The 23,416-nt window shown below is 41.7% G+C and overlaps 1 protein-coding gene across 2 annotated transcripts in view; it reads left to right on the top strand.

The window, feature by feature from the left end:
- arhgap4b (Rho GTPase activating protein 4b) overlaps positions 1–18,045 on the top strand; it is a 48,139-nt gene extending 30,094 nt beyond the window's left edge. For both annotated transcript variants that reach the window (XM_060938113.1, XM_060938112.1), the window contains exons 21-24: positions 10,853–10,951; positions 11,048–11,236; positions 13,828–13,912; positions 15,503–18,045. In XM_060938113.1, the coding sequence (XP_060794096.1) occupies positions 10,853–10,951; positions 11,048–11,236; positions 13,828–13,912; positions 15,503–15,703 (574 nt within the window). In that variant the 3' untranslated portion in view covers positions 15,704–18,045. The remainder of the gene's footprint in view (positions 1–10,852; positions 10,952–11,047; positions 11,237–13,827; positions 13,913–15,502) is intronic.
- Positions 18,046–23,416: the final 5,371 nt, after the last annotated feature.

The raw sequence follows: 23,416 nt of genomic DNA, 5'->3' as shown, positions 1-23,416 counted from the left end.
CAGTGGTGCTTGAAAGTTTGTGAACCCTTTAGAACTGTCTATATTTCTGCATAAATATGACCTAAAACATCAGATTTTCACACAAGTCCTAAAAGTAGATAAAGAGAACCCAGTTAAACAAATGAGACAAAAAATATTATACTTGGTCATTTATCTATTGAGGAAAATGATCCAATCTTACATATCTGTCAGTGGCAAAAGTATGTGAACCTTTGCTTTCAGTATCTGATGTGACCCCCTTGTGTAGCAATAACTGCAACTGAACGTTTCCGGTAACTGTTGATCAGTCCTGCACACCGGCTTGGAGGAATTTTAGCCCATTCCTCTGTACAGAACAGCGTCAACTCTGGGATGTTGGTGGGTTTCCTCACATGAACTGCTCACTTCAGGTCCTTCCACAACATTTCGATTGGATTAAGGTCAGGACTTTGACTTGGCCATTCCAAAACATTCACTTTATTCTTCTTTAACCATTCTTTGGTAGAATGACTTGTGTGCTTAGGGTCGTTGTCTTGCTGCATGACCCACCTTCTCTTGAGATTCAGTTCATGGACAGATGTCCTAACATTTTCATTTATTTATTTATTTATTTATTTATTTTAATGGTTTATTTAATAGGGACCATGCATATTGATGAACATTGTTGTATAAGAATACAGCATGTAAATATGCCAGAATTAGTAAAATAACTACTTTTCATCTGCAGTCCCCAGGCAGGTAACATAAAACAAAGCATAAAAAAGACAGCTAAACATTCATCCAGCACTCACTCACTATAATGATGACATAAACATTGCCACAAAAACAAATACACAAAACAAAAAAACGACAAGCAACAAAGAAGACAAGGACATTAATACTCATTCACCTGTACATTGACATTTAAAGGACCCATGGCATGGTGGTTTGTTGATGCTTTAAATGGGCTCGTGGAGGTTTCCGGATGTTATATCCGCAGCCTTTCTTGAAATGAACCCTCGGCACATAGATATAGCCTCCTGGGAGAAAGCCCCATTTCAGCCCTTTTCCCAGTTTTGCTAATGAGAAGCATGGAGGCGGGGAAGGGTAGAGGGTGGGGGCGGGCCATGGGAGGAGGGGGAGGGGCTTGACCAAGCTGCGGGCATGCTACTTGTGTGTGAACAGTAGCAATGGCAGGTCAAGCAACAGTCCAAGCTTTCGCTTTTGACCTGGAGTCCGACCCCGAAGCAGAAGCGCAAGCAGTTGAACAAAACCCCGTTCTCCCTCGGACTCCTTTCGTAAACTCAACGTGACACAGAGAACAGAGAGTGAGAGTGTTTGGAGTGGTAGTTTACGAACGTATAATACCCTAGGCTTGAACACGCACTCCATAACCAAAGAGGATAGAAGCAGCAACTACAGCAACATATCGCTTATCCAACAGAAGACATGCATTGCGGAGCAATAGTCAAACATAAGCTCATAAGTTACAGTCAATTTCCAGACTAAACTCAGTTTAACAGAGCATGCTGCATGCTTTTTGGTTTTGTAGCGCAGAGTACCTGGCTAACTGCAGGAAGCGGTTAGCTGCACAGCTAATGTAGCCATTGCAAGGCTAACGCACCTATTTTAAAACACGGCAAAACGACTTAACAGTTATACACTTACTTGTTCGGTGTTTGTGGCTGATGCGGCAGGGATGCTTGGTACGGACCCAGGCTTCAGTGACAGTTGATGTGCAAAACCTGCCCTGTACTGTCCCAAGTTATGGAAACATTCCTCAGGAAAATGCTTCCGACAAACATACACCGTCTAAGGTAGACTCGACGGCGTATTATTGGAGTAAATAAAATTAAGCCACTGCGTCTTCAGGGGCTCTCCCGTCGGCAGTAAAAACAGACTCCTTTCTGTGTTGTCACATCCATGTACAGTGCAATTTCCATGTTTCGCTCGCTTAGGTGGTGCCATGTTGTTGTGTCCTCTATGGTCTTCTCACTACAAAATTGAAGTGACGTATCTATGGTGGCAACTTTTGAGCTGGGCGGGCAATCCATACAGTGGGTGGGAATCCAGAGGGGGGGCGTGGGGATCATCTCCCTTGCTGACGTAGTAAAGGGAAGAGCCTATCAATGCGCCATTTTGACGCGCCATTCTCAAATGTTGACAAAGGGTGGGCATAGTTTGGTTTACACATTATGACATTTCTAGCCACTGGGGTGACTTAAGAAGGTCAGAGGAACTCATTTTAACATTAAAAAACCTCAGAAAGTGAAAATTTAATGCCATGGGACCTTTAAATGGTGAAATATTTGGCAATTAATAGTGAGTGCATCTCTGGTTTTCTAGGAGCCACTGTTTTAAATGAGTTTTGAAAGTGTTGTATGTTGGACACTCTCTTATTGGGATGGGCAAAGTATTCCAGAAATTACCTCCTATTACTGACAATACATTTTGCCCAAAAGAGGTGCGTCTAAATGGAATTATACAGTCCCGTTTTACAGAGGCCCGTGTGCTACCTCCACTTTCAAGTCTTCTAAAAAAGCTACGCAGTGGAGGGGGTGCAAGATTGTATAACACTTTGTACAAAAAACAAACATACTTGAAGTTTTTAAAATTCTCAAAACTTTAGAGTTTGTGTCTCTCTAGAATGCTGCAGTGATGAAATGACAGAGGCTTTTTATCTAATATTTTTATAGCTTTCTTAAAAAGGGATTCAATACTCTTAAGCGCGGTTATGTTAGTTAGTGACCAATTCGTAAAACAATACTCAATATGTGAAAAAATCATAGTATGTAAAAACAGCTTGGCAGCTTTTGTGTCAAGATATGGTCTAACTTGTTTAAAATTCTGCAGGTTGAATTTGACTTTGCTTACAACTTTTTTTACATGACTTTTAAATGTTAGGGTTGAATCATAAATCACTCCTAAATATTTAAATTCGTTAACAATATCAAGCTCCTGCCCTCTAAGGAAAACTTTAGAGTGTAACACCTTCATGTTTTGCTTAGAGAAAACCATGCAGACTGTCTTTTTCGTATTGAGATATAGACATGACTTAGTCAGCCAGTCATCAATATGAGACATTGCAGACGTAAGTGTAGTGGCTATCTGTTGATAGTTCTTGGCATGTGTAAAAATTACAGCATCATCTGCATACAGCTGAACATCAACATCTTTACATACGTCTGGTAAGTCATTTATATACAGTGTGAACAGGATTGGATCAAGTATGGATCCTTGAGGGACCCCTACTGGACAGTCACAGGGTGATGATTTTGAGTCATTAACACGAACACATTGTTTTCGGTCAGACAAGTATGATTTTATCCAGTGTAGAGCTTGCTCAGAGAAATTAAAATATGATAACTTGGATAAAAGAATGTTATGATTAACAGTGTCAAAAGCTCGTTTTAAGTCTAGGAAGACAGCGCCAACATAAGAGCTCCTATCGAGGTAACCTTTGACCTTTTCTAAGAACAAACAGTTGGCCGATTCCATTGAGTGGTGGGTCCTGAACCCAAATTGCATAGGGTGGAGTGTATTTTTACTTTTATTGAGATGTTGAATCATTAATTTAACCACCCATTTTTCTAATATTTTTGATACAACAGGCAAAATACTGATTGGCCGATAATTGGCCATGTCTGATCTATCACCTGATTTAAAAATGGGTGTGACCAGGGCCATTTTCCATGCTGATGGCACCACAGATTGTTTTAAGGACAAATTTATCAAACATGTAATAGGCTGTACAAGGATCTCTTTGTGCCTTTTTAAAAAATTTGTATCAAGGCCATAGAAATCCATGGCCTTGGAATTTTTCAAGGCACTAATGGTGTTAGCTACGTCTGTTTCAGTTATTTGTTGCAAATGGAAGACTGGTTGTGCATAATTAATGGAGCAATTAGTGGAGCAAATGGGGTAATTAGGAGGATTAAAAAGTTGGGTTATTTCAAAAACAGAATTAAGAAAGAAGGTGTTTAACTCTGATGCTATAATGGTTGGATCTGTGACTAGAGCATTGTTTATTTTCAACTCTAATTCTTTATTGCAAAGATTCTGTTTCCTACCAATAAGCTTGTTTAAGGTCTGCCATATCTTTTTCCCATTTCCTCTTGCCTCTTTAATGGTATTAATGAAGAAGTTGGCTTTAGCTAATCGTAACTTTTTTATAACTTTGTTTCTTAGCCCATGTTTACATTAGACCGTATCAGCGGATCATCAGATTAACGTTTTTAAAACGATTAGTGTGCACACAGCAACACCAATACACGATTTGCGTGCACATAGCAACGCCAATACACGGATACGCTCGGCTCCGCAGGCATCCTGCGCTCCAAATCACTCCGCCCTGAACAGGGAGTGCCCTCTGGAGGGTGTGCACTCCGGCCCTGCGCAGCTCACAGAGCACGCGAGTGAAGTGAACAAGCTGTGATTCGGGACTGAGCCACTGTGTGTGTGATCCCAGCGCATATCACTTACTACTTGCAAGTAGAAGGATGGCAAGCCTAAAGACAATCATAACTACACAATGGGCAGTATTTGCAGTATTTTCATACTTTTATACTCTTTAATGAAAGGTGATACAAGGCGGAAGTCCGCGCCGTTTTTCAGCAGTCGCGTCACATGACCAACGCCAGCAAATCAGGAAGGTGGATGTCACAGTGACGTTGTCCAATGAGACACCAGCTAGAGCTCAGCACCGCGTATCCGCGTATTCTGAATGTTTACACAGCACCGGAGCTGACACGATCTGGATTGAATACGTGGACGCTGGCGGATTCCCGTTTCCCGGCGTTTCCAGGCGGTTTAATGTAAACGGACAGTGCATCCGCGAAGAAAACGAGACAGATACGGTCTAATGTAAACGTAGCCTTAGTGAAGTAAATTTTTGTCTATGTATAGTAAGACCAGATTTTAGCGACAGTTTCAGTGATTGGTCTCTTTCCTTCATGAGTTCCCTACATTCTTCATTAAGCCAAGGCACAGTATCCCTACTTTTCCTTTTACTCCTCTTTTTCAAAAATGGTTCCATAGTTTTCTTAATTGTTAAAGTGAACTGATCACAGTCATTCTCCATGTCTCCAGAGAGGACCTTATCCCATTCAACTTCTCTTAGGACTGCCCCAAGATTTTGTTGTAGTTGGAACTGATTCGAAATTACATGTGGATGTGGTTGAAGAGTGGAAACGATGCTTTTTTAACTTCCTAGCAAAGAGAATTATATTATGGTCTGACAGCCCTGTTATTAAATTAAATGTCTTAGTAAAAATTCTTTCTGGTCTATTTGTGAATAACAAATCTATTTTAGTTTCTGAATGATTAGTTACTCTTGTGGATTGTTCAATTAACTGTGTAAGATTAAAATAGTCTGTAATGTTTTTAAGCTTTTTTCTTCCACCCTTATCACTCCAATTGACATTAAAATCACCCATCAAAATAACCTCTTTGTTAAGATCACAGTTATGTAGGAGCTTTTTTAACTGATCATAAAACTCAGGTTTTGCTGAAGGCTTTCGATACATACAGTACAAATGAGTAAGAGAGTCATTTCAGGTGAGAGTGTGATGTTGACCCCAACACATTCAATATCAGTTTGCCATTCAATCTGTTTACATTTAATAGCGCTTTTCACATATAATAAAACCCCCCCTCCCCTCCCATTGTCTCTGTCGTTCCTAAAAACATCATATCCTGGCATGGTAATAAGGGCCTCTGGAGAGGAACGGGTTAACCAGGTCTCCGTCAGTCCAAGAAAATCAATATTGGAGTTTATAAGCAAGTTTTCCAGTTGTTCGCGTTTAGTTGACATACTCCGGATGTTTAAATGTCCGCCAAACAGCCCTTTAACTTTACATCGAGGGTCCTATACAGTTCGAGCCTGATTAAGCGTTTGAAAAAATTTTGCAGTGCGATGTTTTTTCATCACGGGATTTCTAGGTCTGATTATGGGCATAGTCTTTGTCAGTTTTCCATCGTGACGACCTGGCGTGTTTTGGGACTCACCACCACTGGAGATGTTGAGCTCAGTATTCCACTCTTGCGACGAGATGGCCTCCCCAGAGTTTGTAGAGTTGGACGCAGCTCCTGGCCGCAGACACTCCAGACCTTTAGCCAATGCTGCCTCCCTCAGCCCTTGACCAGTGCCACTCGACAACGCCACCCCAGCGGGCCCCGTCGAGCAGCCACCCATAAGAGCCAAAGACCGGACAATCGGCACAGACGGCCACGGCAGCACAGGGAGTGAGTAAAGACAGGTCATTAATTGTGTAGCGTAGACAGACTGACCTGGCAGCGCCAGCAGTGGTAGTGTTGCAAGGGGTTCGGGCCTAGCATTGGCCACAAGCAGGTTATAAAGGAGAGTTACGAACAAGGCATTTTCCAGTGAACTTCCCATGACGGCATTTTGTCTGCTCGTTGTTGATTGCGGTCCGGGGTTACGTTCTACATCACCAGCCAGAAGTAGTAGTATTGCGAGTTGAATGAGATGGCGTGACTTAGATGGCACTTCACGCGACATAGGAAACACCTTTGCGTGTCCATTGATGTTGAGTTTGGAATACAGCAGGTGTTGACCACCACTGCCAACAAAACAGGTGTTTTCTTTGTTATGGCGATATTGCACAGACAGCAATAACAGCGCGGTAATATAAAAGATTATAATCCAGTGATGTAGTTTGAGTTTAGATGGTTTAAGCACACGATACAAACACACAACACCTGCCGAGCTGCATGCGTGCACGTCTGCGTCCGCCATCTTCCCTGTGTGAGAATTCCCTGGTATAATTCAGAATTCATCGTTCCATCAATGATGGCAAGCTGTCCTGGCCCAGATGCAGCAAAACAGGCCCAAACCATGATACTACCACCACCATGTTTCACAGATGGGATAAGGTTCTTATGCTGGAATGGAGTGTTTTCCTTTCTCCAAACATAACACTTCTCATTTCAACCAAAAAGTTCTATTTTGGTCTCATCCATCCACAAAACATTTTTCCAATAGCCTTCTGGCTTGTCCACGTGATCTTTATCAAACTGCAGATGAGCAGCAATGTTCTTTTTGGAGAGCAGTGGCTTTCTCCTTGCAACCCTGCCATGCACACCATTTGTTGTTCAGTGTTCTCCTGATGGTGGACTCATGAAAATTAACATTAGCCAATGTGAGACAAACTTTCAGTTGCTTAGAAGTTACCCTGGGGTCCTTTGTGACCTCGCCGACTATTACACGCCTTGCTCTTGGAGTGATCTTTGTTGGTCGACCACTCCTGGGGAGGGTAACAATGGTCTTGAATTTCCTCCATTTGTACACAATCTGTCTGACTGTGGATTGGTGGAGTCCAAACTCTTTAGAGATGGTTTTGTAACCTTTTCCAGCCTGATGAACATCAACAACACTTTTTCTGAGGTCCTCAGAAATCTCCTTTGTTTGTGCCATGATACACTTCCACAAACGTGTTGTGAAGATCAGACTTTGATAGATCCCTGTTCTTTAAATAAAACAGGGTGCCCACTCACACCTGATTGTCATCCCATTGATTGAAAATACCTGACTCTAATTTCACCTTCAAATTAACTGCTAATCCTAGAGGTTCATATACTTTTGCCACTCACAGATATGTAATATTGGATCATTTTCCTCAATAAATAAATGACCAAGTATAATATTTTTTTGTCTCATTTGTTTAACTGGGTTCTCTTTGCCTACTTTTAGGACTTGTGTGAAAATCTGATGATGTTTTAGGTCAGGGGTGGGCAATTATTTTTTCCATGGGGCCACATGAGAAACAGAAAATTTTGTGGAGGGCCAGAACAAAAGGCTGAACTAAATTCTGCATAATATTAATTGTATTTCTTTATATAAAGCAATAAATAACATTGTTTTTACAAGCTGCTAAGACTGGTAAGAGTATGGAAAAAACGAGGTTGCCTTACAAAAAATGTCATTTATTCAATGAAATTTCCCAAAACAATGGTTAACAAAATGTGAACGTTTGTACCATTTTTTTTCAGTCACATTCACCCCTAAACACAATAAAAGACATCACAATATTGTCTTTCTACTCCAAATATCAAGCAAGATACATCCTATTATAATAATGATGCCCACATTTGTAGTCTAATCACCTCATTTGGTGTTTTTCAGTTTTTTATTTGTTCAGTGAGAGAAATCTAGTCTCTGTTGGTCTTTAATGAGTGCATCAGAGTCAGGTTGAATGTCTGAGGTGGAGATGCGAAGCACAGCTGACAGATGATCATCAGTCGATTTGGTGTAGGCATAGATTTACATAGACGACTAGATGCCTCGTCCCCGTTGCCAGTCAACGAAGTCGAACGTCCGCACATGGCGGCCATCTTACCTCAGACAGCTGGCTTACCCATTACATTGTGTTGGTAGCGATATGTACTTTTCAGATGACCGTAACTTCCTCAAATTTCAATCGATATTCAAACGGTTTGGTTTGTTATATAAAAAAAACAAACGGAAGTATGTATTTATGATATTAATAATCATTTTATGTTTTAAAAAAATACGCATAGCTTGGCGAAAATATTTCAGTATACTACAGACTGTAAGACAGGATGCATGCTGAAATTCCTATGCTGTGAGAAGCCTAACACTGCATACTTATGGATAACTGCGGCCTTAGGACAAATAACCATACAATTTATTTCCAATTTTTAGTGAAAATATTAGGGCAGCACGGTGGTGTAGTGGTTAGCGCTGTCGCCTCACAGCAAGAAGGTCCGGGTTCGAGCCCCGTGGCCGGCGAGGGCCTTTCTGTGCGGAGTTTGCATGTTCTCCCCGTGTCCGCGTGGGTTTCCTCCGGGTGCTCCGGTTTCCCCCACAGTCCAAAGACATGCAGGTTAGGTTAACTGGTGACTCTAAATTGAGCGTAGGTGTGAATGTGAGTGTGAATGGTTGTCTGTGTCTATGTGTCAGCCCTGTGATGACCTGGCGACTTGTCCAGGGTGTACCCCGCCTCTCGCCCGTAGTCAGCTGGGATAGGCTCCAGCTTGCCTGCGACCCTGTAGAAGGATAAAGCGGCTAGAGATAATGAGATGAGATGAGTGAAAATATTTTTGCATGTGATCGGGCCGTAGGGGAAGCTAAAGTTAAATAAACAGCTTACTCACTTCTGAAACTTCAGAAATACTTCATCCACCTCAAAAACCTAATGCACTCACATCACAGCATAATAACAAATGTAAACTCACATCATAGCATAATAACAAATGCACTGCCCGAGTAAGTAATAGTATAAAACAGTGACAGTGACTCACGGTAGTTTGTGACAAAAAAGCATTTAATCAATCACATGTGGTTATACTTCCAAGGATAAAAGATATCTTTACATTTACAAAAAGAACATTCAAAGCTGATTATCATGTCAAAGTCAATATACGTTAGCACAGAAGATTGAAATTTCATTTGACTAGGCTCCAATGTGCAGTTAAAATAAAACTAAACATACTGATATAAACATCTACAATTAAAAAACACACAGACACACATCATCTTGTCATCAAAGTCAGTACTTTGATTTCCTGTAAATCATAATGTGAGTGCTGTGCTCATCTCATTCTCATTATCTCTAGCCGCTTTATCCTTCTACAGGGTCGCAGGCAAGCTGGAGCCTATCCCAGCTGACTACGGGCGAAAGGCAGGGTACACCCTGGACAAGTCGCCAGGTCATCATAGGGCTGACACATAGACACAGACAACCATTCACCCTCACATTCACACCTACAGTCAATTTAGAGTCACCAGTTAACCTAACCTGCATGTCTTTGGACTGTGGGGGAAACCGGAGCACCCGGAGGAAACCCACGCGGACACGGGGAGAACATGCAAACTCCGCACAGAAAGGCCCTCGCCGGCCACAGGGCTTGAACCCGGACCTTCTTGCTGTGAGGCGACAGCGCTAACCACTACACCACCGTGCCGCCCCGAGTGCTGTGCTGTGTTTGCATAAGTCTTCATACCCCTTGTCTGTGGTAAGATGGCCACCCTGTGCGGACGTTCTGGAATACGCAGTGAGGAATCTAGTCTTCTATGTAAATCTATGGGTGTAGGTATCAGATCTACAGATCGGCTCGGGCTCCGGCGCCTGCTGGTGACGTCATACTATGTGATTGGCTGGACCGTTTGAAGGATGACGTACAAGTTTGTGGTTGGTCTGGACAAATTACGGAAGTAGTTATCGTGGGATTAGGTTTCGTAGGATTTCATGTCATGTTCATGTCGCGCGCATTGCGTTTTTGTTGAACACAACTTCAAAATAAAAGCAATGCACATTCAGTCCATGCATGAGGTAAAATTAGAAAATACGTTAATTTTGTAATTTCTAATTAACCTTACGCGGGCCGGTCAGAATGAACCAAAGGGCCGGATGTGGCCCCCGGGCCGTAAAATGCCCAGGTCTGTTTTAGGTCATATTTATGCAGAAATATAGAAAATTCTAAAGGGTTCGCAAACTTTCAAGCACCACTGTATGTCAGTGCAGTTTCTACTTAATATATTTACCAAAATTGCAATTGGTTCTTCATATTGAGGGCTGAAGTAATACATCTTGAGCATTACATGCTGTCCCTTTCATATTTCAAGAGACGACCTGTATGCACACATACCATCACTTATTTTGCCCACTAGATTCCTCCCACCTTTCTTACTAGTCTCCAGATCTGAATTATTATTAGACATGATGCCTGGCCCTGTGAGACTAAGTCCCATTTAACATAAATAGCAACTTAAACATAACCCAGTGCATGTTTTCTTCACTTTTGCTTATCTTGGAATAATATACATTTATCCCTTTTCCCACTCATACTCATTTTTCATTCATTTTGTCACATCCTAAACTAGAATCATTTACTCTATGCTCCTCTAACCCAGGGCGGAACGAAAGCAGGAGCGAGGGAAGAGGGAGGAGAGCCGAGGTGGCAGCACGGGAAGTCTAACTGATGAGCAGCAGCAGGCTGAACACAGCACCCGGTGTGTCATTAGCAGAGGACGTATTACAGATATACTAATTGATCCTTTAAAGACTTGAGATATAACCGCTGATATCTTTATGTACCTCAATCCCAGCATGCGGGTGAACAGTGATAGCGCATCTCTGCCGGGAAGGCAGCGGACTGCCAGTGGAAGTGGTGCCATGGTAGGAGAAGGAGGGGGCAGTGGAAACATCAGTCCAATACGCAAATTCCCCCTACATGTACCAGAGGGCCGGCTCTTCTTCCCATCGCAACCACCTGGCATGGGCCGGCAACTCACAGGGTAGGAGAAAAGAACATTGCAGAATACTCATTTATTTTACACCACAATATTCTCTCACCCCTGTTACACCATATAATATCATCACATTATAATATTAAATAGCCCCAAAAGTTAAGACTCTTGTTTAAAAAATTAAAAGCTCTTGGTTACTGATCGGGGGCGGCACGGTGGTGTAGTGGTTAGCGCTGTCGCCTCACAGCAAGAAGGTCCGGGTTCGAGCCCCGTGGCCGGCGAGGGCCTTTCTGTGTGGAGTTTGCATGTTCTCCCCGTGTCCGCGTGGGCTTCCTCCGGGTGCTCCGGTTTCCCCCACAGTCCAAAGACATGCAGGTTAGGTTAACTGGAGACTCTAAATTGACCGTAGGTGTGAATGTGAGTGTGAATGGTTGTCTGTGTCAGCCCTGTGATGACCTGGCGACTTGTCCAGGGTGTACCCCGCCTTTCGCCCGTAGTCAGCTGGGATAGGCTCCAGCTTGCCTGCGACCCTGTAGAAGGATAAAGCGGCTAGAGATAATGAGATGAGATGAGATGAGGTTACTGATCAGGGGTGGGTTTCCCAAAAGCATTGTAGCACAAAGATCATCGTTAAATGGGAGAGCGAGCATCACAATGAACACTCTCTCTGCTAGTTAAGATGCTCTTAGCATTACGAGGCTTTTGGGAAACCCACCCCAGAAGGTTGACTGATCAGTAGTGGGTTTCCCAAAAGCCTCTTAACATTAAGAGCATCTTAACTAGGAAAGAAAGTGTTCATTGTGCCGCTCGCTCTATCATTTAACGATGAGCTTTGTGCTACGATGTGTTTGGTAAACTCGGCACAGAAGGTTGACTGATCATAAGGTTGCTGCCACTAGACCCTTCAGCAAAGACCCTTAATCTTATCTGCTCCAGGTGCGACCTTATCATTGTTGACCCTGCACTCTGACTCATATTTTCTGAGAAACTGAGATATGCATAGAAAAATTTCACTATATATACACATTACAAATAAAAGCTTCTGCTTCTAAAAGTGCTTATTTTAGGGGAGAATATGAGGGGAAGCCATTTCCTTGGTTAAAATAATTACAAAACTGTAATCTCCCATTTCTGTCCTCTTTGGATTAATTATGATTATTGTAATTAAATCCTTATTTGATATTTACTCTAGAGTCTGGAATTCGTTTGCATTAGATGAATTAATTTAGTACTGATGTAAAGCACACAAGTGTCTGCAGAGAAGCTGATTATGAAGAAATTAGGGTTGCCAGATTAGATTAATTGCTATAATCCAGCAGTTGTTATAAACCTTCCCAGTTGACTACAAACCATCTCAAACTGTAATCAAATTATATCTAACCTATATCTATCTAATCTGCAGTGTGCACGTATGTGAAATTTGAATAGTCTACTCAGTTATTACCTCTTAGCCTATAGACCCCTTGTGCGTGGCATCACGCATCACATGACAATTTCTCCCGGGGGACAACCAGACACCATCTTCCCTGTAAGCAAAGCTTAATCTGTCTTAAATGTGGTTCATTTTTGCACTGTTTTTGGTTTTCCCAATCGTTCAAATAGAGAAAAAGATAAAAGGTATTACCGTCTCCCTGGAATTTTGTCTTGAACTTCTGTTTGTGGCTGAGGAACTTGACTCAGACATTTCTTTAGAAAGGAAGTATCTCTGATCTGGAAGTAGGAGATTTTTTCACAGCAGTAGGAAGAACCCAGTATGCATTTTTATCAGTAACTGTCTGGGAATCCCTTTGTTTCACTCCAGCTTCGATAGCTCACAACAACGATGCTATGTGAGAACAGCTCTCTCCAAGGCCTGCCTTAAAGTCGCAGTGTGCGGCTACGATCTTGCCATTTTCTTCACTAACAATCCATGGAGTTAAAGGTTTTTTGGTCATTCATTGCGAGTGGTTAACCTGGAATAGAATATAGGTCATATTCAGTCACGTGACTTTTGCTTGCGAGTTTACTTCTGGTGAATGAAGTGGTGGTCAGACAAACCGATTGGGCTGCTGTTATGCAAAGAGCTTGTGAAACCATCTGTGACTAGTTTCGCAGTTTAAAGGCCAATGAACGGTCAAGATACTTTCATTAAGTTGTTCTTTGTGATACGATAGATCCTTACATGCTAGTAAAGCATTGTACAGTCCAATATCTATGTAGGTAACACTAGGCCACAAATCTACATCATCACTCCAATCGTTTTGAGGAATTTTGTACAGATCATAACCGCTAATAAGCTCTAATTTCTGCGTATATCTATCTTTTACTTCTTTCTGACGTAGATTATCCAAGTAATCCAGTAGCAAAGCTTTTTTAGCTGTAGTTTTCTTCGAACTACAAACATCTGATATCTTCAGTATCGCTTGTCTTCAGTATGGAAACAAAGTTCACTTGTCCCCCAGGACAAGGGTGGCAATGGTTGCTAATGTAAGTGTGACGTTAGTGCAAGGGGTCTATTATACCACAAAATACATTCAGTACATTATATCATAAAATCAACAGATCAGTAATTACTAAGTACACGTATTCACCTGAAATCAAGAGACGAATGATTGACCCTTTAAATATTTTTAAAATATAAATACAATTTTTTATTTCAGTCTACAGGAACGGCGACATACCTTGGACACCGTCAGGCCCATTGGAGGAACATCAGAGAGACAGCCAGTGCAGGCGGTTGATAAGGTCTAACTTTCTACATTTTCCATCTTACTGTATTTTAGCCCAGGGCTCCTTAATATGACCCGAAGTAACTCTGATTCCATTTGTTCAATTAATTGATCTTGATCTTTGAATGAAATATGTGTGACCAGTATTTGGCTGGATTATGCATGTATGACTTATATTTGACTTACCATATTTTCCGGACTATACGTCGCTCCGGAGTTTAAGTCGCATCAGCCAAAAAATGCATTATGAAGACGAAAAAAACATATACGTCGCACCGGACTATAAGTCGCACTTTTTTGAAGGGTTATTCTATCCATAGAATCTGTGATTGTATCTGATAAGCGGCGCGTGGTTACTGCGCGACTGCATTGTTTATTTAATAAACGAACAGCTGAGCAGTGATAACGCGCCCTTTGCCCTGTAAGTAGCCTAGTCTGATTATTTTAAATATCTACTACTATCTTTAATACTATCACTATCGTTATTACTAATAGCCTATAGTATTATTATTATAACTAATATTAGTAGCCTATTACTGATGCATTAATCAGTTTGCTTTTAGATTATTTTTACCGGTAGGGCTTATTATCGCCCCATGGCTCTTTCATCTGTGTTATTAAAGCTGTAGTCATCATCGAGGAGAGTCATTCTTCATTTTTGTCGAATTTTATTTCATTAAATCAGAGGTCAAGTAGGCTATAGGTATATCATCTCCAAAGACAACCGTCTAGTGAAAAAAAAAAAAAACCGCTTTTAAATACCCTACTTAAATCCTTAAAAAGAGTAATTTAACTCATGTCTTGTGTGATCTGATCTCCAATGGTGAAATAAACCGGTTGTGATATGAGTACAGTCTGTTATTTTAGAAGATAAATTTAATATATAATTTAATATATAGCCTAATAAAAATAACATTTTATAACATATCACGACATATTACTGTCTGTAACTGTTCGTCACTAAAGCGTTTTCTAAGATCATAATGTCTGATATTATTATTATTTTACACACACAATAAGCGCGTGTGCGTAAAGTTATAGTAAACCACCCCCCACCTTTTTTTTTTTGAGTCGCCGGACCCACCCACCTCCTGCGTTCTGGGACCTCCCACTTCACAAATTAAGCACTGCCTAAAATCACTACATAACTTATTTAAATAACTATAGGCCTATCATTAATAAAACACAGGTCAATCAAGTTTATCAAGCTGGCGATTTCACTCCAAATCAGCAAATCCATTGAATTCCTCATCCTCGGTGTCGCTTCTGAACAACTCTGCCTCCAGCGGCAGACGAAGCCCCGTTTCCTCTTCTTCTGCGTGGCTGTCGTCAGACTCGGCATCAGCTCCAGTTATTCCGCGGTGAAAAAACAAAACAAAACCGTATATACGTCGCACCGGAGTATAAGTCGCATGGCTAGCTGAACCATGAAAAAAAGTGCGACTTATAGTCCGAAAAATACGGTAATTTGATTTGAACTGAGGAATATGAATCGGCTCCAGTTCGGCCGCGATCCTTATTGGATAAACAGTATAGATAATGGATGGAGGGATTGAATATGGTATACATAGCATAATATGTCTCTCTCTCTCTCTCTCTCCCTCAGGAGGTCACTCGGCAGATGAACTCGGTATTCAAAGAGCTCCTTTCCCGTCAACCTCCTCTAGAAAGTAATGTTTCACCAGCTATGTCCTCCTCCTCCTCCTCCCCAGTGTCCAGTGCACCTTCTCGTCAGTCCATAAGGAAGGGGGGAGGATTTGTCCTGCGAAGTCGAGGCCTTTTCAAACCCTCTGACCAGCAGGACTGATGGAGGAGGATTAAAAGAAAGAGCAGAAAATGCATGAATGGAAGGCAAGGAAAAGAGCTAACATACAGCAGAGATTAATATATTTTTTCTAAAGTATAATATGATGTTTGTGAGACCTCAATTCTGAAAAGATTTTGTTTATGAAAAGTGACTTTGGTTCATGTCGTGCCAGTGACTCAGCCTGTCATTCATAATGGTATTGAAACTATTCACTGGTCATGTTACTGGTTTTGTTTTTGCTTAACATAAACTTAACGGTACAGTATTGTAGAACCTTTATCTATAATTTGTTATTGCCCCATTACAATGATCATTCATTATAGTGATGTGCAGTGGAGTAACTTAATTCTTTCCTTGCATTTATATACTGTTTTTAACATGCCTTTGCAACAGCCCCTCACGTGAGATACTGAATTTTTTCAACCAGAATGCACTTGCTTGCTACATGGCTATGTAGCACCCAATTTACCAAATGCTTTTTTCAAATATTCTTATGTCTTCTGGTCAATTTCTGGTATATTCTACAGTTTATTAAATCCCTCAAGTCTCCAAGACGTTATCTCACAGCCCACTCACAGGCGCTGTTCATTCCCTTAAGGGGAAATAATGTGAAAGTTAATGAGGGCATGTAAAAAGCAGTTCTCGAAGCCAGTGTTTTATTGTACTGTAACTTTCACTGTCACTGGGATTCATTGGTTTCTCCCTACAAACACAAAATCCACTGCTTTATTGCATTAATGCAATGAGTTTATCATCTATTACTCAGAGAGGGAACATGGCTGTAAACATACATTTCCATTCTAGCTGCAACCGGAATAGACAACTATTTTTCAAAAATTAATATTTTTATAGTAATTGTTTTTTAATGGTTATTTTTATTTCCAAGTTGTTTGCTTAAATAATTAATTATTTTATTTTCATTTTGTTAGATGTTTATATTTGTTGACCTGACCTGATTGAACTTTTTTTTTAACTCTTTCTAAAGAAGAGGAGATGCGTTAAAACTAGACAAATCCCTCACCTTAAAAAAAAAAAATCATATTCTCAGCAACAAGCCTCCATTTATTAAAACAATATGACCACTGTTATGAATACAGGACTGTCCCCTGAAAATGATGGCATATGCAATTTAATCTAGGACTGGGCTTTGCAAAATAGTCACAGAAGGAAAAAAAAAAGATTATAAAAAAAAAAAGCAGACCGAAAGTGGAAACCACTTATTTTGGTTACATCATACATTATGTGATTTTTACACCATATGTGATTTTTTTCCATCTATAGTCTTTATGCAATCATATGTGTAATGTGAAAACTTCAAGTCAAAGATCGTTGTACAACAAGTGCAATAAGTGACACACATGGAGACACACACACACACACACACGCAAACATTTCATGTAGGATTGGTGCGATAACCAAACTAAGTGCAACTACAGTATGTTGCCACACTTCACCCCACCAACTTATCTTTGTCACACACACAAAGTCTGCTGGATATCTGGGAGAGACAAGTGTCTATGATACATTTGATAGCTCAGGAGAGTGGGACTGAGATAAAGGAAGAGTTGTAGACAGGAGAGGAACTGATTGACTGTACTGACCAAACTGTGAACGAGCTGATGCAACCACAGGTAGTACAGCAGCACTTTCACTTCCTACTAAACCCTAGTGTACACATCTCATGGGTTCCCCCTGCTCTGCTCCACTCAGAAGGGGGAGATGTTTTGACGAACAGGCAGCTTAGCCTGTAAGGCTGCATACAGCCCATAAAACACAAGCCAATCTGACTGATTGATTTATGTTTGTCAGTTGTTCCAGCTAAAGCATGCAAGTTTGACTTAAATTGATATTTGTGTCACTTTCAAGGATGATATAAACACGAATTGAGAAAATACCGCAATTCTGTCAGGCTGACAAGGTAGCTAAACGCATTCCTTATAGGAAGCTTGTTTATTTGAATATCAATCCGAAAGATTGATGTGTGTGCGTCTGGAATCCAAGATTTGGCTAGTTATTAGGCCAAAGACTCTCCAAAAGCTCAAATATTCAGCAATATTAATGGACCTAATGCTTCCAGAGATTATATGAATTGAGGAAAAAGCATCATGAAATTTGCTTTGGTCTTATACGTGTTTTTGGTGATATGCAGCCTGACAAGCTGCCTGGCCTTTTAGTCAATATTTGCTGCACCTTTCTTCTTTTTGTGCCACTCACTTCTATATCCTTTTTGAAAACGTGTTTCATAATGTGTTACATAATGACAAATGTGTTACATAATGACGTGTTGTTGTTGTTGTATGACATGCAATATTATCACAATAAATGATGTAAATTCTAAAAGACATTTGATCAAGAATGAATTTTCTGTGTCTGTGTTTGCTAACTTTATAACTCAACTATTTAGGGGGAAACCAAATATATTCATTCATTCATTCATTATCTCTAGCCGCTTTATCCTTCTACAGGGTTGCAGGCAAGCTGGAGCCTATCCCAGCTGACTACGGGCGAAAGGCGGGGTACACCCTGGACAAGTCGCCAGGTCATCACAGGGCTGACACATAGACACAGACAACCATTCACACTCACATTCACACCTACGGTCAATTTAGAGTCACCAGTTAACCTAACCTGCATGTCTTTGGACTGTGGGGGAAACTGGAGCACCCGGAGGAAACCCACGCGGACACGGGGAGAACATGCAAACTCCACACAGAAAGGCCCTTGCCGGCCCCGGGGCTCGAACCCAGGACCTTCTTGCTGTGAGGCGACAGCGCTAACCACTACACCACCGTGCCGCCTAACCAAATATATGTTCTAAATATAAGGATCATTCATAATCTCATCTCATTATCTCTAGCCGCTTTATCCTTCTACAGGGTCGCAGGCAAGCTGGAGCCTATCCCAGCCGACTACGGGCGAAAGGCGGGGTACACTCTGGACAAGTCGCCAGGTCATCACAGGGCTGACACATAGACACAGACAACCATTCACACTCACATTCACACCTACGGTCAATTTAGAGTCACCAGTTAACCTAACCTGCATGTCTTTGGACTGTGGGGGAAACCGGAGCACCCGGAGGAAACCCACGCGGACACAGGGAGAACATGCAAACTCCACACAGAAAGGCCCTTGCCAGCCCCGGGGCTCGAACCCAGGACCTTCTTGCTGTGAGGCGACAGCGCTAACCACTACACCACCGTGCCGCCTAACCAAATATATGTTCTAAATATAAGGATCATTCATAATATTAGATATTACACATTAACTATGCTGTCATTTGTTAAGTGAAAGCTTTCACTAAATTATTTTTCTGTATTAGTAGATGACTTTAAAAAGTGTGTGCGCGCACGTGCTTGTTTTTAAAATAGTCTATTCAGTAGTAATATGATCTCTCTTCCTCTATAGTCTCATGTCATTCCTTTCCCAAAAATAACTCTATGTTCCCCCGACTAATTCTTCACTGAACACAGACAACATGATCACTCACTACGCATTTGACAGACAGTCTATATGATACAGCCAAGTGGTCACAAAAAAAAGTGAGGTCACAACTACAGGACTCCCTCATGTCTACTTCTCCATTCTAGTTTACACTATATTACAGACCAATATATAATTCACACTTATCTGATAACCATATTATAAAGTGCAACCTGTTTCAGCAGATATAAATCATTGTACAGGACAGTGGCGGCTCCTGAATTTTTTTTCGGGGGGGGGCAATTTTTCCCCGTTATGTCTACACGGACCATAAATGTCCACAGGACTGAAGTAAATTGACCTAGGTAGCAAGTCAACTGTTCTACAGAATGTTCTGTAAATAGATTTTGTACTTCAAACTCCATGACCAGCAAGAATTTTACAGACTGTGCAACTTAAGGACAAACAGGAAAGTGCACTTACTGTAACAAAACATTGTAAATAGTTGGCTAACATAATAGCAGTTGAATAAATAGATGAGTGGATCTTTAGATCTTGCAATTACTGGTATTTACCAAGGATATTACCGAAGTGCTAACTCTCAGAGCAAAGTGTGGCAAATATAAAAATGCACATTGAAAACATCAAAAGTGAATGGATTCTGTGTGTGTGTGTGTGTGTGTCACGAAATCAACCAAACCCAGAAAAACGCCACGGTGACTGGAGCCCTCAGTTTCGTCTTTGCCTCGTAGAGCTAACTCGAACACTCCACAAAATTTCACGCGTTGGATGAGCCGGTTTAATATGTGCCTGTTCTTGCTCACCTCATCGTTGTGGTAGCGAACTGCTAGCCTGTAGCCCTCATCCGGTTGTGTAGCGATGTTCACTCTCCCAAAAGCCGAAAATTTCAGGCAGCTGCCCATGTGAATCTTTGATGACTCATGTTTTTTTATTTTCTCCGACAAATGATGCATGTCCGAAACTCCAGTGACCGTCCAAGCAGTGTTGTCCGTGGAGCCACCTCCAGGGTGGAAAAGTAAGCAGGGGGAGCAGAAAACCGCTGAGGCATCCTCGCAGCCAGCTAGCCAGGATTTGCGCTGGGACCATGTTGAAGTAAAACCTCGAGTATATGATTTTCCCTTCCTTGTCGAAATTTGTTTTATGTTTAGATTTGGTCGAGGGGGTCCAGCTTGTTTTGTTGCCAATTTAGCTCGATTTGATCGCTGACTAAATGGAACTTCTTTTAAGGACCGCACTGAATTGCTTTCCGCATCCATCTCACCTCAGAAACTGAGTGGATCGAACGCAACTTTGCCGCGCTTCGCAGTGACGTAAGCACGTTAGGGCAAGCCCCCCCGGAACCCATAGAGATTGCATTGAAGTGTCAGTCAGGAGAAAAAAAATATATTAACATGGGACTCTATCAGTGAACTCTTGGGCGATTTTCAGCGTGACTGAAATCACCCCAAAAGGGGCGGTACTCTAGAAGCAAGACCACCCTGATTGGACAATGATACCCAGAGACAGATTAAAACGGCCTCGAGCAGTGCTGGTGAAAGTTTGTTTTAAAAAAAGAAAAAAAAACTTTTTTTTTTTGTTTTGGCAGTGCGTCGCCCAATCGCCCTTATGCACCAGCCGCCCTTGGTACAGGAACACACCAGGACTAAACTGAAGTGGGTAAGTGAGAAAATATTCACTGATGCTAAATATACCTTCTGTCTAACATGACACTAAAACCCAAAAATGGAAGAAAAAAAAGTAAGAAGAAAAAGTTACACTGCAATATTGCTCATAAGTGCATGAATCAATCAATTTATAGAGTAACATTATTTGATGTCTTGTCACAACTGGTTAAAATGCAAAGCCACAGAAATAAATCTAAATGACGAGACCTGTATGGAAGACATTTCACCATTCAACCAAAGCAGCTGTCCTGTAACTAGTGTTGCCACCTGTCCCGGTTTTTCCTGATTGTCCCGGATTTTCATGGTCTGTCCCGGAAAATAAAAATAAAAATCCGGGACACTGAATGTCCCGGTTTTTTGTACATAATGGGCAAAATGTGTATTTCAACTTGCGAGCCAGCTGAGAACCAGTTTGCTTTTCCGAGCTCGCCGTGCTAAGCGGAGCCACGTCATTACGTCGCTGAATACGTCACTTACGTCGCTGTATACGTCGGTTACAGCGCTACGTTTGCATAAACCTTGGCGCGAATATCAAAGCAAAAACACTGAAGAAGCAGCAGCAGCAACAACAATAATAATGATGATGGCTGACTTCGCGTTTGTACAGCTGCTGCTTCTCGTCGCTTAAAAATGGCGATCTTTCGCGGCCTTGTTATTGTTGTTGGTCTTAACAACTCTGCCCCCCCCTCGCTGACGTAAGCGGTTCTTTCCTCTGGCCCAGCATAGCCTGGAACCGGTTTTCCTGGCCCCAGAGCCAGTTCTTTGTCAGTGGAAACAGAAAACCCGGTTCCAAACTAAGCACTGGCCCCGAACCAGCCCTGGAACTGCTTTGGTGGAAAAGGGGCAATGGAGGATGCTTGGACTGATAAAAGAAACAGACTCTCTGTTGCAATGGTGAAGGCTGAGCTTCAAGTCAGGCTAAACTTTCAGTTGTCCTGTACTGAGTTGAAGGCCGAATCCCATTTCACCCCTTGGACCAACCCCTTGGCCCTTCCCCTCCATTTTGCGCGTTCACGTGAAGGGGTAGGGGTATCCCAATCCCAGTTAACGCGGAGGGGTAGGGGAAGGGGTAGGGCTTCTGTACCCCTCCAAACGGAGATTTTCCTGGAGCTGACTCCGAACGAAGGGGTTTGAGTGATTTCCCACAATGCCATGCGGATTTCAGTGAGATTTCATGCGGATTTCAGAAAGATGGCGGCTCCCGCGGCGAAAGATTGTCATAAATGTATTTTCTCCATTATTTACGTGTTTTAAGTTGTTATCCAGAGGAAACACGCCGCTTGATTCGCTTTCGAGCTGAGAATGAGCAGCGATTTCTGAAATCCAAGCTGCTGCTAAAAAGCTTTGGGAGTGAGTATTGTTTTCGGTTGCTTTACTGCGTACGTTTTGTTCTGTTATTCTCGCTTTTATTGTTTACATGAGTGTTCTGACACCTCATTCTGTCGGATGTGGTGCACGAAGCGCCAAAGATATCCCATTCAGTGGTGTTAGTTAACAAATCACACCCTGCCAGCAGAGATCTCTGGCTCTGACTGTAGCGGCTGGTCGCAGCCAATGACGCATTTGGTCGCGTTTTGCTAACGTAAACGCTGACGGAGGTACGCGATGACGTATGCGATCGTTGAAGGGCTATCCCAATACGTAAGGGTTGAATTTCAAGCCCTATCCCTTGTAGCTCAGTTTCAAGGGGAAGGGCCAAGGGGAAGGGGGAGGGGAAGGGGTAGAAATTAGAATTGGGATTGGGCCCAAGACATTCATTGAAAATCAGCCAGGACTCATAGCAGCAGCAAAGAAAAACACCAAATATAAATGGAAGATTAGGTAAGGTTTTGGTGAATTAAATGAAATCCAAATGGTCTTATCTGCCTACTCCTGTATGTACTGTATGTGCCCAGTTATATGTCCTCCTATGTATTTGTTTAGCCAAGAGCAGCAGAGGCACAGGCAAGCACAAGCAAAGCACACACCACACTCTAAGCAATCAGGTAAACTGTTTGACACTACGCCTTACATTGTTACATTCAGGTATTCTTAGATACAATGAAAAATTAGATTATTTTTATTCCACATAAACAAACAACTTATGTATTCCCCTTTTACCTGTGCCCACTACTGCCCCCAGGTGTCCACAACCAAAAACTGTTGGAAATAAACCAAAATAATGAAGACCTGCTATATTATGTAAAGCAATTAACTAAACAAATAACTAGCAAAAGCGTCATTTTTACTAATTAGAGCAATACAATTTCAGCGTAGAAGGGCGATTTTTGTCTTGGGTTAGATGTGTGAAGGGCGCCGTTGCTTGCAAGCAAAAAGGTCGATTGGATGGTCGAAATGTCCAGGATTTTTGTCAGACACAGGTGGCAACCCTAGTGGCAACCCTACCTGTAACCTTGAATTAGTGGAAATGTGTTAAGATTATACCGCAGGTCCAGTTTCTTTAACTTATTACTACAAGACATTCAAAATGGCCTGCATGTAACTTTATAGAAATACTGTAATTCTACAGCTATATTAATGATCACACCTGTTCCAACCTGGATCTTACCCAGTTGCATACAGTGGTATTTTCCACATTAGAGACATTGAATAACTATAATATACT

The sequence above is a fragment of the Neoarius graeffei genome, chromosome 13, assembly GCF_027579695.1.
Source record: "Neoarius graeffei isolate fNeoGra1 chromosome 13, fNeoGra1.pri, whole genome shotgun sequence".
In the NCBI taxonomy this organism is placed as follows: domain Eukaryota; kingdom Metazoa; phylum Chordata; class Actinopteri; order Siluriformes; family Ariidae; genus Neoarius; species Neoarius graeffei.
This window is presented reverse-complemented; position numbering and strand designations above follow the sequence as displayed.